A 20,031-nucleotide genomic window follows, 5' to 3' on the forward strand; every position below is an offset into this window, starting at 1 on the left:
ATGAAGGACACAAAAACTTGAGCCAAGCTTGTTGGTTTGGGTGCAAAATGAGCTAAATACTGCACAAAAGAGGGAACAGGGAACAACTGGCAGCAACAGGGGCAGAAACAAAAGAGGAAATAAAGAGGTAGAAGTATGTTTCATTAGCGGCAGCCAGCGACAAACCAGACAACAAACAAAGGCAAAATGACAAGCCAAGGACACACAATTCGGATATTTGTACATAGACACACATTGAGCTCTTGATGAAGTTAAATATAGACCGTGCATGGCCTGAATAGTTTGACAACATTTTTGTTGACCTTTACGTATGGATCATGTGATCATTTCTTGAAGATCTCGGTTGGTTTATGAACCGTTTATGCGATAATACGAATGCAATAACTATTAGAGATCTGAATGTTTAATCATGACTAGAAGAATGAAAGCTAAGTAGCCAGAGTAAAAAAATCTTTTCGAAAGTTATGTTACAAAATAGTCTGTAGATAGCCAAAATGCAGTTTACAGTTTTTTCGCTATATTATTTTGAAAACTAAATCATTACTCATTAAAAAAAAACGGAATTAAATCGAAGTTTGTGGCAGCACTAATGGGGACATCCATCTATAGCTAACTTAATAAATGTTTAAGGAAGTTTTTGTAGATTACAGAAGTCCTGGCACCCTTTAAGGCCATCAAAGAAACCGCAAGGCTGCTTATATTGGGGCACCCTATAGCAAGTGCGTGTCAATTCATTGTAACCCCAAGTGTTTTCCTGTCTACACATGTATCGACCTCGCGTTCTTCTGCATACCCCTAAAAACCAGGAAGAGAATCAAAAAAATATAAACATTTTGGACTTTGAATAGTTTTTCAACATACTGCTGCGTACGGGGCTGTAGCTCATATCTACGAGTGAAAAATGCAAAGACCAGAGCAGTAAGATTGTTACACCGACGAATCGCATATTTCAAATAGAACTAACAATAAGTTCCATAAATTATTGTAAGATACTTTAGTTAAACCGAAACGAACTGATTGATCGGGAAAGAATCAATTGAAAAGCATTTCTAATTTATTGTATTTATATTTATAATTTTTTGGCGTTTCACTAGTCAATATCAATGTGGATTAGAACAAATCATGTTGTACAGTTTCTCGCAGTGAAAGACTCCGCATGTGGCCGAATTGATAGGAACAAACGAACTTTTTTTTTCCTCTTCATGATATTCCCAGGTGTTGTTCAAAATCAACTCCGTGCAAATATCTAAAGTGAAAAGAACTCAATAATGGTTAAAAAAATTTAAATATTTTGCCCATATTTATGGATGCGATCAAAAGAATTAGAACTACGAAAATCAAATACTGAACTAGAGTGATTCGAATATGCTAATAAATTGTTACAAATAAACGTAAGAGCTTTAAATAGCCATTACCGTTACGGCTTAAGTTCTACACGGTGTAATTGTTGATTATTCTTGGAATCTGCGATTTTTTAATGAACTCATATTTTTACAGTTTAAAAACTTGTTACTTTCTTATTTTCTTGACATTTTAAGTTCAGGAAATTTTGAAATCTGTGTCCAGTTTTCCAAACGCAATTCATTTATGGGTTAATCAATTTAAATAACAATAATTAATAAAAAAGTACATGTTGATTTTAATGGCAAATATCTTTGAAATATTTTGTCGAAACAAATTAATATTTATATCCAAGATATGAATGTAAGTCCTTAAAATATTATCCCTACTTGTAGAGCTTTTTTGATCTCTAGTTATAAATTTGTCTCAAATAAGTGAAAAAAGCACATTTACTTCGATTGTATTTATCTGTTTGAAAGAGAATACTAATTTAGGCAACAAATCGGGAAATATATGTATTACCATTTTTGATAACTACGCCATTTAAAAAACCTTGATGTTGCTTTAATGCAACAATATTTTATGGCGAATGCTGTAAGCCAAAGTTCTGAAGATTGTCAGTTTATAAATTTTTGAATTGTCGGCCATTGTAAATTGAATTAAAATAGCCTTAAATGCTATTTACATATATGCCTTATCATGATAGACAACAAGAACTGGGGCACACACAATGTGTGTACATACATGTAAACACACACACACACATATGCATACGTACATGTATTTGTGGAAACTTTGTATGCCGCCTTTTGTTATGGTAAATCATTAAGATTTTCGCTCGCATGTGCTACTGCTGCTTCAGCTTCAGTGTGTTGCATTGCCAACTTTTTGACAAACTGTATTACATTGTATTTCCGTGATTTTTACTGCCAGATAAGTGACAGAGAGTTGGGGCAAGTTTGGGGGGAATCTGCCCATCAGCAGTCACGCACACACATAGCAAACCAAAATTCGTATCTGCGGTATCGCTTTATCTAACATCTCGTTTTGTCAGACATTTGGCAAATTTTAGAAACATGGCCAGCAATTTGAAATGCTTTTGTATTTCAACGGCACAAAAAAAGCAGAAAGTAGAAGAAAAAAAAAGAAGTGAAATGCCTCAAGTGCTATCATAAATTATGTCTAAAGTTATAATGGCTGCTGCTTCTCTTCTTCTAGTTTGCTCATTCTCTTCTTGTTTAATAATAAAAAAGAACTTTGCACATAAGGGCCTTGTACCGATTCGGTGATACCCTGTAGCTTTAAGTTATGTTCTCTACTAGTTTAATAGCCAAGTTAGTTACTCAGCAAAAGTGTGTCTATCTACAACTCGTGACACGTTTTTTGTACAATTTTTATGGGTTTCATCCAATTATTTTCCTAAATCATATTGTCTGTAGGATATAAAACTTGATGCTTGCCAAACCTACCCCGTTAAACTTCGATTAAAGGGTATACAGCATGAAGAAAATGTTATATGAGTGTGTAGAAGAGCGCCAAGTCACGATATTTCAATTATACGCTCTGTTTGTGAATTATGAGGGTAAAATGAATGCTTGCCATAATTTTCTTATTTTCAAAAGAAAATTTTATTAAATAAAAAGTGTTCACATTATACACTCGCATTTGCTACTCGTTGAAAACAAAGTCATCGTCTACATTTTATTGCCTAGTGTTGGACTACTATACAAACTCAATCCATCCATTCAATTCATGTGCATGAATCGCTTAATTAAGTCGTATCTGTTTTATCAAATTTACTCAACCACATAAACTGTCGAGCCTCAATTAGGTTTATGTACATAACTATATCCATATACGTTTGTGCATACATACATATGTATGTATGGGTATCTCTAAGTTATATTCCAACTCTCTTCTTCTCTCAAATCGGTAACAAATTTTCCTCTTTATTAACCTTCATTAATCACTCAAAACAGAGAGAAAGAGAGAGAGAGAGAGAGAGAGAGAGAGAGAGAGAGAGAGACAGCTCAAGTAAATGCAGAAAACTATAAGCCCAACTTGTCGGCTGGCATGATTAAAATGAAATTTTCAGCCTAAGCAAAGGATAATAACTTAATTTTAGAAAAGGGGCCGTAGCAAGGGAGGAATAAAATCGTTTTAATTATGCATATGAAAAGGCATACCCATATACCCATGGCTACTTAAAGGGATAACAGAATTAATTGTTTCCCCAACTCTATGAAAAAAATTAAACGGATAGACAGCATCAATAGAAACTACCAAAATATTTTGTGTCCTATTTATTATTCATTTCAAATAAAAAAAAAAAATTCTAAAAAACTAGAAACATTATAAATTACAAATAAATTTTTCATTCCATGTCTCATTTTTCGTTTGAAAATAGGTTTATTATAACATTTTTTTCAATTTTTATTATGCCTCAATCTCAAGGAATCTTCAAAATTGGCGATGTTTCTTTTGATAGTTCTGACAATTAAACCAATACGCTTCACCTTGAAACTATGAAATTTAGACTCTTTTAAGATATGATTATTTTTATAACAAAAGGTCCTGGTATTAATAAATTGTGTCCCCCATGGATGGGCGCCTATGCATTATTTAAAACTAAAGATGATTTTGGCAATAACTCATGCAAAGAAACTTAGACTAAAACTATATAGATACATATATGTAGATATGTGTGTGGAAGGGTTCATTATGAATGCTCGAATAAATTGCTATGATAATTTATTCTTGTAGATTCGTAAATCGTTTGCTCATTCAGTTGTTTTGTGTGTTCTCCCGTCTTGTTCAGTCACTCATTTATTCCCTCACTAGAATTAGTTATCAATGTTAACCCTTCCATGTAGTAATAATGTGTGTTAATATTTACTGACATTTTTCGTTTTTGTAACATTTTGTAAATTGATTAGCATACTTGAGGCCATTAGGCGATTATAATTAAGTTTCTCGATATAGTATGACACTATGTTTAAATACAAACACACACACACATATATACGAACATTAGCTATTTGATGCCATTTTGTGCATTTCCCCACAAAAATGGCAGTTGAAAGTATCCATGGATTTTCGATTATTTTTCGTCCATGGTTTTCTCGCTTTTCGTATGCCAATTGGATGATTTATATTTATTTCATAATAAATAGAAGCAGCAGAGGCAAAAGTATCTACAAATGGCCGAGGATAACAGTTTTTGGGGACAGCAAAAATTGAATGCCAACCAAAAAGCGAAAAACCAAAACTCAAAATGCATTAATTAGTTTTTGCATTTGGAGCATATACATTCAGCTGCGGGTTTTTAGTTGCTAATATTCGTGATTTTAGCCACTGATTTTAATGTGTGGCTCTGATAAAATTTAAGAATTTAATATATCCTTGTTTAAAAAAAATAAGTTTGCCACTATTTTGATAGAATAAAAACAAACCAATTTTCTGTTTGTGGAATATATGTAAGTTTAATCAATGCAATCAAAATTTGTATTAAAAATTTTCGCATTTAAAGTGCGCTTAAATGTATGCTATGCTTTTTGCATAATTCGTGAAATTCGACAATTATTCTGTGTTCCCACATAATACTATCAAAGAAGTACACTATTTAATGCAAAGACTACTTCAATTTGCCAACACCTTGAGCTTATCCTTTATTGTCCTGTGGCAGAGGTTGGGGCTTATTTAATTGCGCTCTGATGTTCAACAGGCCGTTGTACATGCGTATTAAATGTAATTAACTCATTATAAATGATAACCAAGGACTCCAAAAGGAGACCGCCGCATCTTAAGCTCCACACACTGCTGCGGTCGCCTTGTCGTCACAGCTAATTTAGTCCCACATAGCCAGCAGAATGAACGTGTTTTGGAGGGAGAGCCGGGGGAAATTATTACCGGCTAAGGACAATGTGACACGCTGGCTATTATTCAGCTAACAGGGCAGGACCTCAGGTAATAAAACCACTCACATACACACATAAACAGAAACCAGTTTTATGCTCTCAAGTATGTGTTGATATTTGGCCTCGCAATTGCTTCATTTTTTCTTCTTTACCCCCATCTTTTTTCATTGTTTTTCCGTTTCTTTCTGTGCTTTATTTTATAGTTTATCTCTCGCCATAGCGTTTCGAGGGGTCGTGGCGATGGGGGGATTTGGGTTTTCTCTACTTTAGCCGGCGGCCCATCTCATTGTTAATTATGTAACACGCTCAAGTGTTTCGTTACGCACCTTGGGTGTTCATTTTGGCGGAAAAACGCATTTGTCTGTGTTTGCTGCGACTGGTGTCCAGTTGCGTGTGCTCACATGCGGATTTAATTTAGATAAAGCGAAAATGTAGATTAGTATAATTGCCACTGAGAGAGTGAAAAAAACAATGAGCATTATATACATGGGCAAGGAGAGGGGATTTGAGAGACAGGAAACTAGTGAGAAAGTCGTCTGCGATTGCCAAGGGCTTGGCTTTAATTGAGAATGAGCTTTCAAAATTGTCCTTTTTTTTGCAGCAATAATTTCACTTGGTTGAGTGAAACTTTAATTCTAATGCGCAAGATTTGTGTTTGTAAAATACTGAATTCAAGTTTTGTATTTATAAAATTCTTGTCTGCTACCCGGTTAACTTAAGAGACAGTTCTTTCACATTTCTCGTTGATCTCATCTTCGATTGAAATCTAAAAAGTGTTTTTGTAATAAATTGCAAAGTATTTATCCGAAAGATCTAGCTAGCTCATGAAGCATTTTTTATTACTTGTCTCTCACATAAAAATAAAGTTAAAGGCTTTGAATTAAAGTCACAAAAATCAAACGTAAAGTCAAATTCAAGACAAAGCCTGTTCCAATTTTGTGGGTTTTTTTTAATGCTTCACTTTCCCGGCCTTCAAGCCTGAAATGCAATTACCCAAAGCCTTCGATGGACTTGTGTAAATTTTACGACGTCTCATGGCGAAAGATTCGAAAATGTCAGTAAATCAAAAGCAGATAATTTTCAAACTGCTACACCCCCTTACTTATTCGCACACCTACTACACCATGAGACAAAATAATTGTCCAGTGAAAGACCACAAATTATAAAGATTTTTTATGGCTACTTTTCTCCCTTTGTGTGTCAGTCCTTAGTGAATTTACATACTTCATGATGAGACGCAGCCGCCGCCCACTCAGCTGGACGCACGTACAACTTTTTCCCTCAAAAGAAATCAGCAAACGAAACTGAACCGAACCGAACCAAACCAAACCAAAAATCCAAAAAAGTATGGCCAAGTGGGCTGTGCGTGTGGAGAGATGAGCACAATTGCGCGTCATAAATTTGAATTATTGTGCTTTTTGCATTTGACAACGACTTAAAAGCACTTGCAGCGATTTTCGGCCAGAGTCTCCTACATACCCCTGCACCATCCACGCGCACACAATTCTTTGAGAGTGGAGCAGTCAACCACGACTATGTCCTTGAGACATGGCAATTCTTTTGTGCTCTCACAATGGCCACACCCACCGCAAGGCATTCAAGACACACACACAGAAACACACAAACACACAGACATTTTTAGTGGACATTTATTTTATTGTGGAGCCTGAGAAACGCATTGAAATTTTCGTCCTCGGGCTGAGCTTTGTTGATGAAGTCGTTTGGTTGGTCAGTCAGTCAGTTTCGGTTGGCTTTGTCTCTCATTTTGCAAAAATGAAATATATAACATAAAGCAAAAGGCAACAAAGCCAAATCCAATATGACAATTTCAGCTCATCGAAATGTATATACCCTTGCACCATAACTTTTATTTACCAACTACATATATCTATCAAACTGAGTATACGATAAAAGAGAAGATTTTCCATTTGGTTGACTGGCATTATTAAACAAGCGTAGAAGATGATAGAAAATTTGTAACTTCAAGACTTTAATCTATTTTATTACTAATTTTTTTAATACTTCATCACTTAATTCATTTCAATGACGACTACCAGGAGTCAAACAATAAAATTATTTATGGATCATATATACAAGGAGTCCTTGTCAAGGTCTACGTCTTTATGTAAAGGCTTATAACCATATCATAGGGTATACAAAATATGGAAAGCATCTTTTCTTGTTCCATCACTTAAGTTGTTTAGGTTCAAACTATCTAAACAAGCATCACTAATTAGTCGTCTGCAGCTGCAAAAGTTGACTTAAAGTCTTTAGCATAGTCGCCGCATTCTTTCATTCTGCCTCCATATCTAAATGCTTCAGTCTTTATGCCTCTGTTTGTTTGAATGATAGACAACCAAAAACGGATTAATATGTCTGATTGTGAAATGCTGACAGCAGTCTTAGCCAAAGCCACAAATTGCTTAGGATATATGTACATATGTACGTACATATGTAGTATGTATGAACAGAGAAATTTATCAAAAGCAAGCCAAAGCAATCTTATATATAAGTTCGATAATGGAAAGAGAGAGAGAGAGAGAGAGAGAGTGAGAGCGAGCGAATGACCATGTTAACAATAAACAATTGACCGCATAACATGACAAGCAACGAACATTTGAGTCAAAAAATTTCTCTAATATATTTTTAAGTGAATGTGTTACTTGAAAGTAGAGGTCGCATAATTGATACCTATTTTTTGTTATATATAAGTTATACATAAAAATAAATTTCTTGATAATCACATTACGAGGTATCAGATATATATTTTTATATATATTTTACTGTCTGAAATTCACCTTTTCCGTATATCGCAACAAACATATTCATTCACGCATATTCTCACTACCTAGTCCTACTTAAACTATAATAGATACTGTTGTTCTCAAGTTCTCGAATTATTTTATTTTTACATATGTGTGAGACTCTGTCAAGTGAGCCACGTAGAAAATTATTGACTTAAAAGTACTTATTTCGTTTCATATTTAATATACTTTCAAATGACTGTACCAAATTTGATCAAGATTGGATGACTATATCATATAGCTCCCATAGGAATCGGTGGAAAACAAGGACTTTTATCAATAACATTGTTACTTTTGACGCGGTTTCATCAAAATCGGTCACATCAAGAATCTACAGGCGCCGGATTGCCACAGCCTAAGCTATCAAATGTTTTTTTTTCGTTGATGGCTATAGGGAAGGCAAGATTAAAAACAGAAACTTTCTAGAGTACACAAATTTGGGCGCTACCGAAGTTAACCCCGGCCCTATGGGTTTCTTCTTACATGCGACTTTTGCTTAGAATTAAAAAAAAAAAACTGTTTGCCTTTGACCACAAACCGCGTAATTTAAAAAGATATTAACAAAAATATTTCTTACTCTTTTACATCTTTGATTCTCTTGAGAGATTCTCACACACATATTAACCTTTGAGATATTTATCGGGTTATTTAGTTTTATTAATGAGAATAGGTATAAAATTAAATATAATGAAGCAATAAGTTTATAATTATAATAAAATTTTAGCTTTAATTAGTTTACTATACCATCCGCAAATTAAATTGTAGACAAAAATGTTGTGACGTCATTGAATGATGCAAACGTACTGTAAAATTTAATTCTTTTAAATGAAATTTTAAAACTAATATATGTAGTCTTATGAGGAGGATCCGTTCTATTGGTTTAAGTAAAAGCTAGATAGCCTATTGTTGATTTCATTTTTTAAAAAACCTATAATTAGTATCAAGTAATTTTAAAATTTAGCCACAGTTTTATTAAGTGTTACTAAACCTAATGGACTCGTTTGTCTCTTGATATAACAGGGTAAAAAATTCGCCCCTAGCTAGCAATAAAACTATTAAACGTTGTGAGACATACACAATTCACAGAAAAGGAAACGACAAAGGGAGTGAGTGAAACAGGGGTATGAGCTAAGATGGTAGAAAGAGAAGGCCTTTGTATGCAGCTGGCTTGTTCAATTGTACAACAATTTTATTTGTACTTTTTTTTTGTTTTTTGTTTTTTTTTGGCACTACTCAGGCGGATGTCTACACACAAATGTTGCATAGCAATTGTGCTTTGTGTGTTCAATTTTTGGCATAACAACAAACAAACGGCAGAAACAACAACAGCAACAACAAATTGGACAAGAGCGCACAAATTTTGCAGCTGTCAGTGGCAGGACACGGCAGGAGGTACAAACAAACAAATACAACATCAAAAAATGTGGTTTAAAATATTTTGTTGTTTGGTTCATTTCGTTTCAATTCTCTCTCCAATTTTTCTTTTTTTGTTGTTGTCGTTGTTGTTTGTTTGTCCATTGCAATGGCCGTTGGCCAAAAATGGCTAAGCAATTGTGTGTGGATGGGTGTGAATGTGAGTGGGCGTGGTCAAATTTTGTTAAATGCTTAGATATTTGGCAAAGAATTTGTCGCCGACAGGCGTTTAAAAATTCGCTGAAATATCGACAGACAACATATATGACAAAAAGTTCGATTTCTCTTTTTTGTGTATTTAGGTTTTGCAATTCATTTCATTAATTGCATATCAAAGCAAATCTAATAAATTCCAGATTTATTTAATTGCCTAACAATACCGATAAAAAAAAAATAATTTCGAAAATAAAAACAATTTTATAAAGAAGCAATCTTTATGCGATTTTCAATTAGCCAATCCAATATTGAACGCATATGTTAAAGTCAACACAAAAAATAAGCAACCCAGCAGTTAGCTATTGCTTACCTAAAGCCCAAATACCCTACAGTCACTTTGCGTTCGTGTGAATATACATATGTTAGTGTAGGATTATTTGTGAGGATATTTCTTTAGGAAAAAAACAGCATGTCCATGCTTGTTCTTTGTTTGATATTTTAATAAAGAGGGTGATACATGAACAGTTCGTAGTCCTATTTGATCTGAATTTCACATATAATGCTGTTGATATAACAGATCCAAGGATACATTTATCCTGCGTGGTATGGAGCAGCCCATATAAGTAGAAATATGATATTCATATTTGACTATCCTTTTATTTGATGATTAAAAAATTCTAAACATGTGACCAATATCGCAATACTCTCTGCAAGAGCATAATTTGGAAAATATGTGGAGAAAAGGTGATAGAAAATATGGCAAACCGGCGAACAATTAAAAAGCAATATATATGCCTATATGCATACATGACATACATATATAAAATATACCGATATCGTTCTACAAATATATATTGTTATTTGCATATAGAAAACTATTATTTAGAGTTTCATTCACGAATGTGTGTGTTTGTTGGGGATTTATAAACAAATCCCAATGCAAATCAGCAACACCGAAAACAAAAGCAATTTGATTTATGTTTATTGTATACGCGTTCTTTTATTTTTTCGTATTTTTTGCAAAAACTCAAACAACAATTGCAAAAATAAAATGCAAATAATTGCAATGGCCAAATAAATTCAAATAAAAAATGGATTCACACACAAAGACACAGGAAAAAAACACACACACAGATACATACAAGCATATAAACATTGATTAATACGAGGCCAAATGCATTAGGCCAGACCAACATAATTTATGATCTTGGCTAGTGAAACTCAGACGCACACACATACACTACAACCAGTCACATATACATACATACATACATACATATACATACATTGAGGCAGTGCATTGATAAAACTAAGTTGAATTGAACCAGAAAGTGCTATGATCCAATATCTATCAGATGGGTAAAAACATTGGCAACTATGCGACTATATTTCAGATTATGCAAATTTCATTTTGATATAATAGTTCACCTAAAATGATTTTAAAAATTGTCTTAAATGTTTGTAATTATAATAAATTCTTACAGTAAGAACAGTATAAATCAGATGGTAGAACACTTTGTATCAGTTAATATAGTTTTTAAGGTGAATAGTAATATTGAACGTAGCTGCTTGCAGCATGCAAAATGTTTTAAAACCCATAAAAACATTAAAAAACACAAGTTTATGATGTTTCGACGACTAAAGCAGCTCTGTGTTAATTTGTCGAAGAATTTTATGTCTACTTTTTTGTTTATTTAATTTTGAAAGAGCAGTGGGTAATTCTACGAAGTTACCCCATAACTTAAATCTGTGTGAAATTTTTTGACCCACTATTCAGAATTTTTAAGCCTTTAAATATTTTTAAAGCTCGTGTAAAGAAAAACAAAAAAATGTAAATCCAAAATAAACGTGTTTAAAGCAGGGCTACCAGCATTACATGTTCACACTTTATTATGTCTATATGATTGAAAATATAGTTTCAGAAAATCGATGACTTGAATGCTTCAAGTTTTGCTTGTATTGTACCTATATATTTGTTTTTGATATACTTCTTAATCATTCATATATCCTGATCGGGAGCTCATATCATCTCATATGAGCACTTAAATGAAAGGTTAATTCATTGTTCAACTATTGATTAAAGATACGTTTCGATGTAATTTACCGTAATAAAGCTATAGCAATTTTTGACGTTTTCAACACAAATCATAGTATAATATTAAAAAATTTGTTTATAAAAAAACTTTTTGTTCCAACAACAATGTTGATTGGCTTAGACTTTCATTTATGACTGTAAATTTCATCGTTTATGTGGCAGCTATATGATATAGTATTGTGATCCGTCTGATTGTGGCATATGTACTGTTTTTATCAATAACTATTCAAGTATAGTTATGATTTTAAAACGCCATATTTAAATTTCCAGTACTCTAAAAATTTTAAAACTGTGTGAATTTAAAAAAAAAAGAATTTCACTTCGGAACCTGTTTTAGTTAACATGGATCAAAACTAAAAATGTTATCAATGTTTTTAACCCATTTCTTCCCAAAAATTTCGGATACTTCGAATCGGATACGTCTAAGTTTATTATCCAAGTATAGCCTACCAAAATGCGATCTTGGGACAATTATCACTTTTTGGATCGTTGTAATTTCAAGATAATTCGACTCTCTCCACTCTTTCCTACATGTATTAAAACCTACTCTTTATTGGAAATATTAATTATAGATTGTTTTAGTAAATTATTTACATGTAGTCATGAAGGTCCTTCCATGTTTACTTCCTTTTTTTTGGACTATATGCAGAGAAAATTTTGTAATAACATAGTGAGCATTTTGTTCTGTTGTCCACTGCAAATGTACATATGTATGTACATATATAAATATCATCATATATATATAGGTGAATATATCTTGTTGATAAGTGGCATAGTGGGTAGTGTTCTCTTTTTATGAATTTTGCCACGCGAACTCTTGACCAAAATGTCAGCTGTACAAACAGGACTAAACCGTGGGATGTCTAGCGGCTCAATTGGGGTTCTGTTTTTTTGCACTTTATTTTTATAAATTTCTCATTTCTATTTTTTTGCTTTTGTTGTTACTGTTGTTTTTAAACCATGCGGGTTGCTAGTTGCAAAGCATTTGGCAGCCTGTTTGAATTTCTATTTGCATTGCGTGTAAGCTCCACCTGGCCACGGCCAGAGTTCTGGGTTCAGGTTGTTCAGTTGTCAACACGGCGATGTCGCTGTAGAAAAAATATTTTCGAGAAAAAGCTCACATTCAATTTTCGACAGGCATTCTAAACCCCGCTCCCCCAAAAGGCAATAAACACAAAACGCAACCAATTGAGTTCGAATGCAAATATTTGGCACACAACTCGCTTGGACCAACAACGCATGGCTATAGCCTGTTGGCAGACAGCAAGAGCGAGACGAACATTGGCCAAGCCTAGAGCTTGCCCAAAAATTGAAATTGAAAAGAATTTCGCGCCATTTAACAGTTTGGTTGCAATAGGCAAAGGGAAGCCATGCCCCATTCGCCAACTTAACCCTTGTCTCATCCAATATACACACACACACACACGCACTCTCAACCAGCTGGATAACAGAATATAGACAACGCCCAAAGCATTCTAAACTTTTGTTGATGTTTACTTTGTAAGTAAGAGTTGTTAGTATAGTATGCCCTCTTAATGAATGGCCGGCTTTGTACTTTTCCCAATAGATTTTAGCTTTTTTATGCAAGTTGGCTAATAATTAGTTTAAGCTGTTTCTTAAGGCGTAAGTATTCCGTTTAAAAAAGGACTTGGCTGATGGGCCATCATAATTGTTATAGTTAGTTTACTTACGTTCATGGGCTTAGAAAGTATTAATTGTTTATTCGCATACCGGATAATTTATTCGGTAAATACACCAGAGCTTCCAGGAAGAAATTAAACTTTTCTATGCACTTATTCCAAAAATATATTTAATTTGTAACAGAGTTCACTTAACATTAAATACTCCCTAATGATGCATCAAGTTTTGAATTGGCGAGTTTGAGGGAAAACAATTTTTTTTCATAAGAACAGATTCTTTAGTTTCGCTGGATGCTATATAATAAAGTAGTTTGATTTCAAAACAAGCAATAAGATGCAAGTCACACACAAAAACAAAGAAACAAACAAAATTTTCTCACTGAGTTTTTATCGACTGATTATGATTATATATGTTATGATATTTGTTGTTGCAGCAGTCTAAGCGGCCACATTTTAAGCTTTATATGTATTCCTCTAGAAGTAGAAAAATTAGTTTAAATACCAACTTTGAGCTTAGTCTCTCTTAAATTGAAAGCTCGAGATTGACTAAAGCAGCAAAAATGACCGATCACGAATAATCATTTATCCTTTTTTTTTCTTTTCAAAATGTCAGATTTCCAACCATTATGCCCAATATCTTCCACCAACACGATGAGTTAAATTCGCTACTGCCCTCTGGCTTATGTTTGTATGTAACAGACAGAAGGATGCTGCTTCCAAATTTCGGATTTGATTTAGGCGGAAAGTAAGCTTAAATTTGGCTGATTAGCTCATATTAATTAATTTCCACCACAAATTGCCCAAAAACAAGCCAATTGTGCGTGTTTTGTCATTTCGATTTGACCCGAAATGTATGTTTTGCAGATGAGTGTATGGCCCTCATTTGTATGATTGCCATATTATTATTTAAATTTTTGCCAATATCGGAACAAGAAATGCACACAAATTCCCAATGGACATTTGAATTGACAACATAATTTTAACATATGACATTTTATCTAATAAGAAAATATAACAAGACCAGAAACTGAAGAGAGCGAGAACAGAAACAAGTGGAAGACGAGTCCATAGCAATTTTCTTTGAGATTGTTTTCTATGTTTTGTGTAAAATAAATAGTTGTTGTCGGACCGACTGTCGGCAGCTGTCACTTGGCTGACCAGCAGTAGCAAAACTGTCAGAGAATATTTTGAAGCAGAAATGAGACAAGGCTACATGTTTAAGATACTCATATTGAACAAAATAACATTTCTTTATTTTTTCGTCTTTTTGCGAAAAATGATAGGAAAAACAAATTGGGCGTCCTGCGTCCGAAATTCACTCCTCCTTTGGCTCCAAGATGACCTTAAAGGAGAAGGGCTCAAAGGCGTAACCAGCGCCCTCATAGAACTTGCTCATGAATTCCACCCTGAAAGCGACAAAAAAAGGTAAATAAGACTCACAGAAAGATAGAAGTTTTTTTGCCATCGACTCACCAATGCAAACGCAAGGTATGCAAGAAGGCCGAAAGACCTTCAATAAGGACCAGAATGCCCACAGTTAGTCCTGCCCATGCAGCAAAGATTATATAAATGGCAATGGAACCTACATAACCGTCGAAAATGAAACCCATGGAGAACACCATGTTCCAAAGCACCTCCGAGAGTTCTGAAAGAAAAAAGAATGATTTAAGTTTTATGTAGTATAAAGGATTTCTTAATTCTTGGACTTACGTGCATGGGCCAGCGACAACGCCCAAAGACGCAAATAGGAAGCCGTGTGGGAGACTGTACTCAGTACATACTCGATGGTATGAATGGCTTGCTGAATAAAGATCTCGCTCATGGGCTCATCATCGCCATGACCATGACCTCCTCCCCCACCGCCACCACTGGTGGAAGGTTTCGGCTCAACTGCTCCTGGTGCCACCTTTGGTCGCTTGCTCATTATGTAGAAAGGTTTTCCTAGCAGCATCCATGGAATGCATATCACAGCCACAATCACAAAAATGGTTTGCAGCAGTTCTTGACCCTCAAACATGTATTCCTTGCAGCCATCGAGAGGTTCTTGAGAACCAAACAGCATCATATTGATAAACAATATGAGAATAGATGGGGCACAGCCGGGTGATAGGGACTGATCATCGCTAGTGTCATTATAGACAACCCATTTGAAGAACATCATGAACACCATATAGCCAAAGAGTAATAAGAGGAACATGATCTGTGGCAAGAATTCCAAAAAGATGCTGGCATAGCGACGATAATAGACGAAATTGACAACCGACATGGTTACACCAAAGACCATATGCAAGACACCAAAGATAATCGAAAGTTTCATCTTAAAGGTATTCAAAAAGATGATCTTATTGTCTGCCAATTGCCAAATTGGATCCATGCCCAATGGATAAGTTTTAAAATTCGTATCATTCGGTCGAAGGGTAATGAAGTTCAGACCATTGTCCACCACAGTTGAGGTATTGTAGTTCATACGCCAGCCGGAACCGAACAAATTCATTGATTTGGAGAAGACATCGTTATAAATCAGACCCGTATATATGGAGAAGAGACCCATGAGGAAGATTATATATCGTCCGCCAAAGAATATATTAAAGATCTCCTCCTTAATAACTGACAATTGACGTTCCCTGATGATTAAAAACGATGCAAAGGCTAGTAGGATAAGGCCATGACCCAAATCTCCAAACATCACAGCAAACAGGAAAGGAAATGTTATGCAAGTATATAGAGCTGGATTCACCTCCCGGTAAGAGGCCATGCCATAGGCATCGATAAGGTTCTGGAAACCATTGGTAAACTTGTTCGTTCTGGTGTATGTTGGTGGCTGTTCATTCGTGTCAATCACATTCATAAATGCGGGAATGCTACTCTCCGACAATTTGGAACCTCTGGCCAAGGCTTTTTGAACATTGAGCAAGTCACTTTGTGGCACCCAGCCTTCGCCTATCAAACACTTGCCCGTCACATCGGGATTGAATTGATTCAGAAGGAAGTAGATGGCCTTCATTTTGCGCACCATTATGACCCAGCTGGGTAGCTTCTTTGAAGCAGCCGACAGCACACGCTGCCTATGATCTGCACTTTGATTTAAAACCAATTTCAAATCCTCCAGACGGACATTCACATCGCGTATCATCTCTGTCCGCTCAGCGGATGAGCTCGGACAGGGATAAACTGATGCGTGATAGCCTGTACAGACCTTCTTGATGCGCTGTTTCAATTGATCACCCTGGAAAAAGGCCACAAACACAGTTTTCAACTCTGGGATTCCGGTTTCCTCATTTTCGCACAAGCCACTGATGTCACTGCGGCGCAAAAAGATATTACCACGTGAGATACGCCATAGCATGCGCTCAAAGCTAAAGAAGCGTTCCAATTTGATCACTCCGGCCACAAAAGCCAATTGGCCACGCTGCGATTGGGCTGAAACCTCAACGGAGGGATCAACCACGCGATTGGAATCCAAATTAATAACCTCTTGGTTCGAGAAAAAGCCCTCAGTGTTCTCGAGAACACTCTTTAACTCCTGCATATGCCTGAAATTGGCTTTCAAACTGGCGCTATTTGCAGACATTTCTCTTAGTTCATTCTCGGTCTTCTCCAGCTGGGCCTCTAGATCAACTGTCTCGCGAGGATTTGGCGCTGCTGGCTCTTGATCAGGTAGAATAGTGGGCAATTTTATCTCATCCTTAGTAATTTGAGTCTCCACATATCGCAGACGTCGCTCCATGTCATCGCAACGTCTCAGCTCGGTAACATATTTCCTATGGAAAGCATTCACCTCTTCGTTAAGATCACGGAATTGCACACAACCAGTTTCTCCCAGTTCTGCTATCGAAGCATATGCAGCGTCAGGTTGTATAAACAACTGGCACAGGGCCATTTTCTCGCTGCGGAACATGTCACCCATGTTGCTGATGAAGTTTTGGCCAGCGTTTCTCTAAATTAAGAAAAAATCTAATTAGTAATATTAACAGCACACACAAAGGAGAAGTTGTTGACTATTATTAAAGAACCAAATTTAATCTTGATATCATACAAAGCAATAAGTAAATCTTATTTTCAAGTATGTGGTTGTGCCTCTCAGTCTAAAATCCGTAGAAATCTCATATAATTAACAATCAAGCAAAAACCTTGCAAATTGATTGCTTTCCTGTTTCAGTAAATCAATTTACTTTTATTTTCAACACTATCATCTAAAGTTATCACAGGCCGCCACAGACAGCGCCGCGTCTTTCGCACTATCTTAAGTAACCGAGCAGCCGGCGTAGCACCAAATTGTCTGTATCAATCAATGTGGTTGAACTGTCGTGCCATAAATTTATCTTTAATCTGGCATACCAAAAAACGGTTATCAACTAGCGTCCCATTATTCACATCCTTTGATGGGAAATTTGTTAAACCTCAGACCATCGGCTTTATACTTATATATGGTTCATGCTATGTATATACTATGTGCATACTGATTGCTTGGTAATTGTTAATAATTTCAAATTATTAATGCGCGCAACGCTCCAACAAGCCACTTGAGAGAGATAAGCAAAAGGCAAATACACCAGCAAGATAAGAAAACTACAGAGGTGTGGTCGACTGTGCGGCGAGAAGTGGCGAGGGGGCGAGTAACTCATAAGGCAAACTCACTTACCAAGTGGAACTTAGGCAACCATTATCTAATCTCATTGCCATAAACAGTTCAGTTCCACTTGTGTGATTGATTGGGCACATTGTTGCTGGCATTGGCTGCAATTGGATAGAACGATGGCAAAACGACGTAATGTGCGTCAGAGTGAAGAATTAGAGCAATAAATAAAACTATTAAATTATCTAATTAATTGCCAATGTTAATAACGATTGCCAAATAGACTCATTCCCTCACAAAGTAAAATTAATGAGGGGGCATTAAATAAATATTTTAGGCTTGGCGCTGGGTAAAAAAAGTTTTGAAACTCTGGAAAATGTCATGCAGAGAGCCAATAGGGGGACCAACAAATTTTTCTTACAATAATTCGAGTGTTTCTATAATGAATATTCTCAGTTCTAGGCATTACATTTACTAACGTCCAGTTTAGCGAACTTTGCGTAATCCTAAGAATTAGATTTGAAATTTTACAGCAAAGTATATTCTGAATAATCTTGGTTAAGTACTAATAGAAGTTTCTCCTTTATTTAGATTTCAAAGGATTTCTTTTTTGTTTTGTTGGCATTTGTGCTTAGAGAAAGAACTTTTTAAATATTTTTGAATTAATACAAAATTAAACCATTATAATGGTAAAAGCAATATCCAACCAATTTGCATATATTGCAACAATGAGTTCAATCTACTTGATATGGCGAGTTGCGTGTCTGGATAGCATTTAAACATTTATTTGCCTATATTTTATGTTTAATTAGATAAATCAATGCAATTGCATGGCGATTTTATCAGTTAGCTATAAATCTGCTTACCAATCTATATGCCACATAAATCTTTTAAGCCAATTTGCACAAGTCATAGCAATATCATTCAGTAGTTCAATTATTATATGATTGGCTATTGCCCGTGGTTTAGCCTCATTAAGAAATCCATTTGAAAGGTAAGGGGTTTGAGGGCCATAAAAATACGTATTATCGGGGGCTATAATAATTTTTGCACAGATATAGAGAAAGACAGCCAGCGAGGTAAAGAGAGATAGAGAATGAGAGGGCGAGTAAGGAATGCACTCAGTAGAGGGGGTAGGCGGCAAGTGGTTATAATTTGTTGATTCACTCTTACCCACATGATCCATCCATCACGTGCTCTGACGTCACAAGGGCAATTTGTTAGAGCAAATCAACATTTAGTTAAGCAAATTATCAAAAATCAATTAAGATACGTTATCGCAACAACAACATTCATACAAGGGCTATTAAGATTAACCTAATTGTCATGAATAATTACGGAACATGCTTCAAATATATAGCGAAAAATGCGTGTGGCAGGAGGTTGGTGAAAACTGAATTTCGTTAAATTAATTTTACAAAGTCTTCGTGTTTAACAATATTTAATTTATAGCCATCTTATCTCCAGTATGTGTACTGCGATAACCTTATTATGTTAACCCGTAGGTGATTATAATTATAGATAATGCGACTAAGCCGAACGAATAGAAATTCAGATTAACAAATGGTCTACGTGGCGTATGATTCATCTAATTTCATAAATAAAAACCATTAAGTTTGCCTGGTTAACACTTTCACTTTGCTTTACTTGGAGTTCGATTATAAGGATACCAAATACACACTTACACTTCACTCAGAATCTACAATAATATGTTCCAATATTTTTCGATTTTACTGTGTTTTCGCGACCTGCCGCTGGCAATGGTGCAGAGCAAACTGTTTGATCACCTAAAGCCAACCAAACCATTTAGCTTTGCCCAATTGGACCCATGAAGCTAATCTAAAGTGGGCCCAAAGAGAATACCTATTACCAGAGCAGGCCACAAAGAGAATAGCGAGTTAGAAGAGAGTTTCCTCTTTTTTTTATCATCTGGCAATTTCGCTTTTGTTATTTGTGTTCTTTTCGTTTCCGATTGTATGGCAGAGAGCTGGTGACTTGGCTTATCTCAATAACCATGTGGCGTCTATAAAAAATCGGTAAGGTAATCGGCAAATAACTAAAACAGAATTATGACAAACACTTGAACCAT

General features: G+C 35.3%; 2 protein-coding genes and 1 long non-coding RNA gene across 5 annotated transcripts in view; 1 reads left to right on the forward strand and 2 right to left on the reverse strand.

Moving 5' to 3' along the window:
• Positions 1-495: 495 nt before the first annotated feature.
• Positions 496-947, reverse strand: LOC26530090. Its single transcript, XM_015178123.3, has 2 exons — positions 862-947; positions 496-795 (listed from the first exon to the last, which is right to left on the reverse strand). The coding sequence occupies exons 1-2, from the start codon at positions 944-946 to the stop codon at positions 626-628; spliced, it is 255 nt and encodes an 84-aa protein (XP_015033609.2). The 5' UTR covers position 947; the 3' UTR covers positions 496-625.
• A 161-nt stretch (positions 948-1,108) lies between these two features.
• LOC124460184 overlaps positions 1,109-20,031 on the forward strand; it is a 44,149-nt gene continuing 25,226 nt past the window's right edge. For 2 of the 3 annotated variants that reach the window (XR_006954122.1, XR_006954124.1), the window contains exons 1-2: positions 1,685-1,704; positions 13,980-14,111. This is a non-coding gene — a long non-coding RNA (uncharacterized LOC124460184). Of the gene's footprint in view, positions 1,392-1,684; positions 1,705-13,979; positions 14,112-20,031 lie in introns of those variants that run through there. The other variant, XR_006954123.1, reaches the window with a different exon arrangement.
• Positions 14,583-19,709, reverse strand: LOC6644465 (V-type proton ATPase 116 kDa subunit a1). Its single transcript, XM_002066760.4, has 4 exons — positions 19,628-19,709; positions 15,077-17,303; positions 14,840-15,011; positions 14,583-14,772 (listed from the first exon to the last, which is right to left on the reverse strand). Exons 2-4 carry the CDS (start codon positions 17,271-17,273, stop codon positions 14,682-14,684), a joined length of 2,460 nt encoding a protein of 819 aa, XP_002066796.2. The 5' UTR covers positions 17,274-17,303; positions 19,628-19,709; the 3' UTR covers positions 14,583-14,681.

Source organism: Drosophila willistoni (assembly GCF_018902025.1).
Source record: "Drosophila willistoni isolate 14030-0811.24 chromosome 2R unlocalized genomic scaffold, UCI_dwil_1.1 Seg167, whole genome shotgun sequence".
NCBI classification, from domain to species: domain Eukaryota; kingdom Metazoa; phylum Arthropoda; class Insecta; order Diptera; family Drosophilidae; genus Drosophila; species Drosophila willistoni.

Excerpts from the sequence above, each read along its gene's own strand:
- LOC26530090 (XM_015178123.3), bottom strand. The coding sequence starts at position 946 with ATGCGATTCGTCGGTGTAACAATCTTACTGCTCTGGTCTTTGCATTTT. Across the intron at positions 796-861 it reads CTACAGCCCCGTACGCAGCA|GGGTATGCAGAAGAACGCGA; the intron begins GTATGTTGAAAA and ends CCTGGTTTTTAG.
- LOC6644465 (XM_002066760.4), bottom strand. The coding sequence starts at position 17,273 with ATGGGTGACATGTTCCGCAGCGAGAAAATGGCCCTGTGCCAGTTGTTT. Across the intron at positions 15,012-15,076 it reads GTTGTCGCTGGCCCATGCAC|AACTCTCGGAGGTGCTTTGG; the intron begins GTAAGTCCAAGA and ends TTTTTCTTTCAG. Across the intron at positions 14,773-14,839 it reads CATACCTTGCGTTTGCATTG|GGTGGAATTCATGAGCAAGT; the intron begins GTGAGTCGATGG and ends TGTCGCTTTCAG.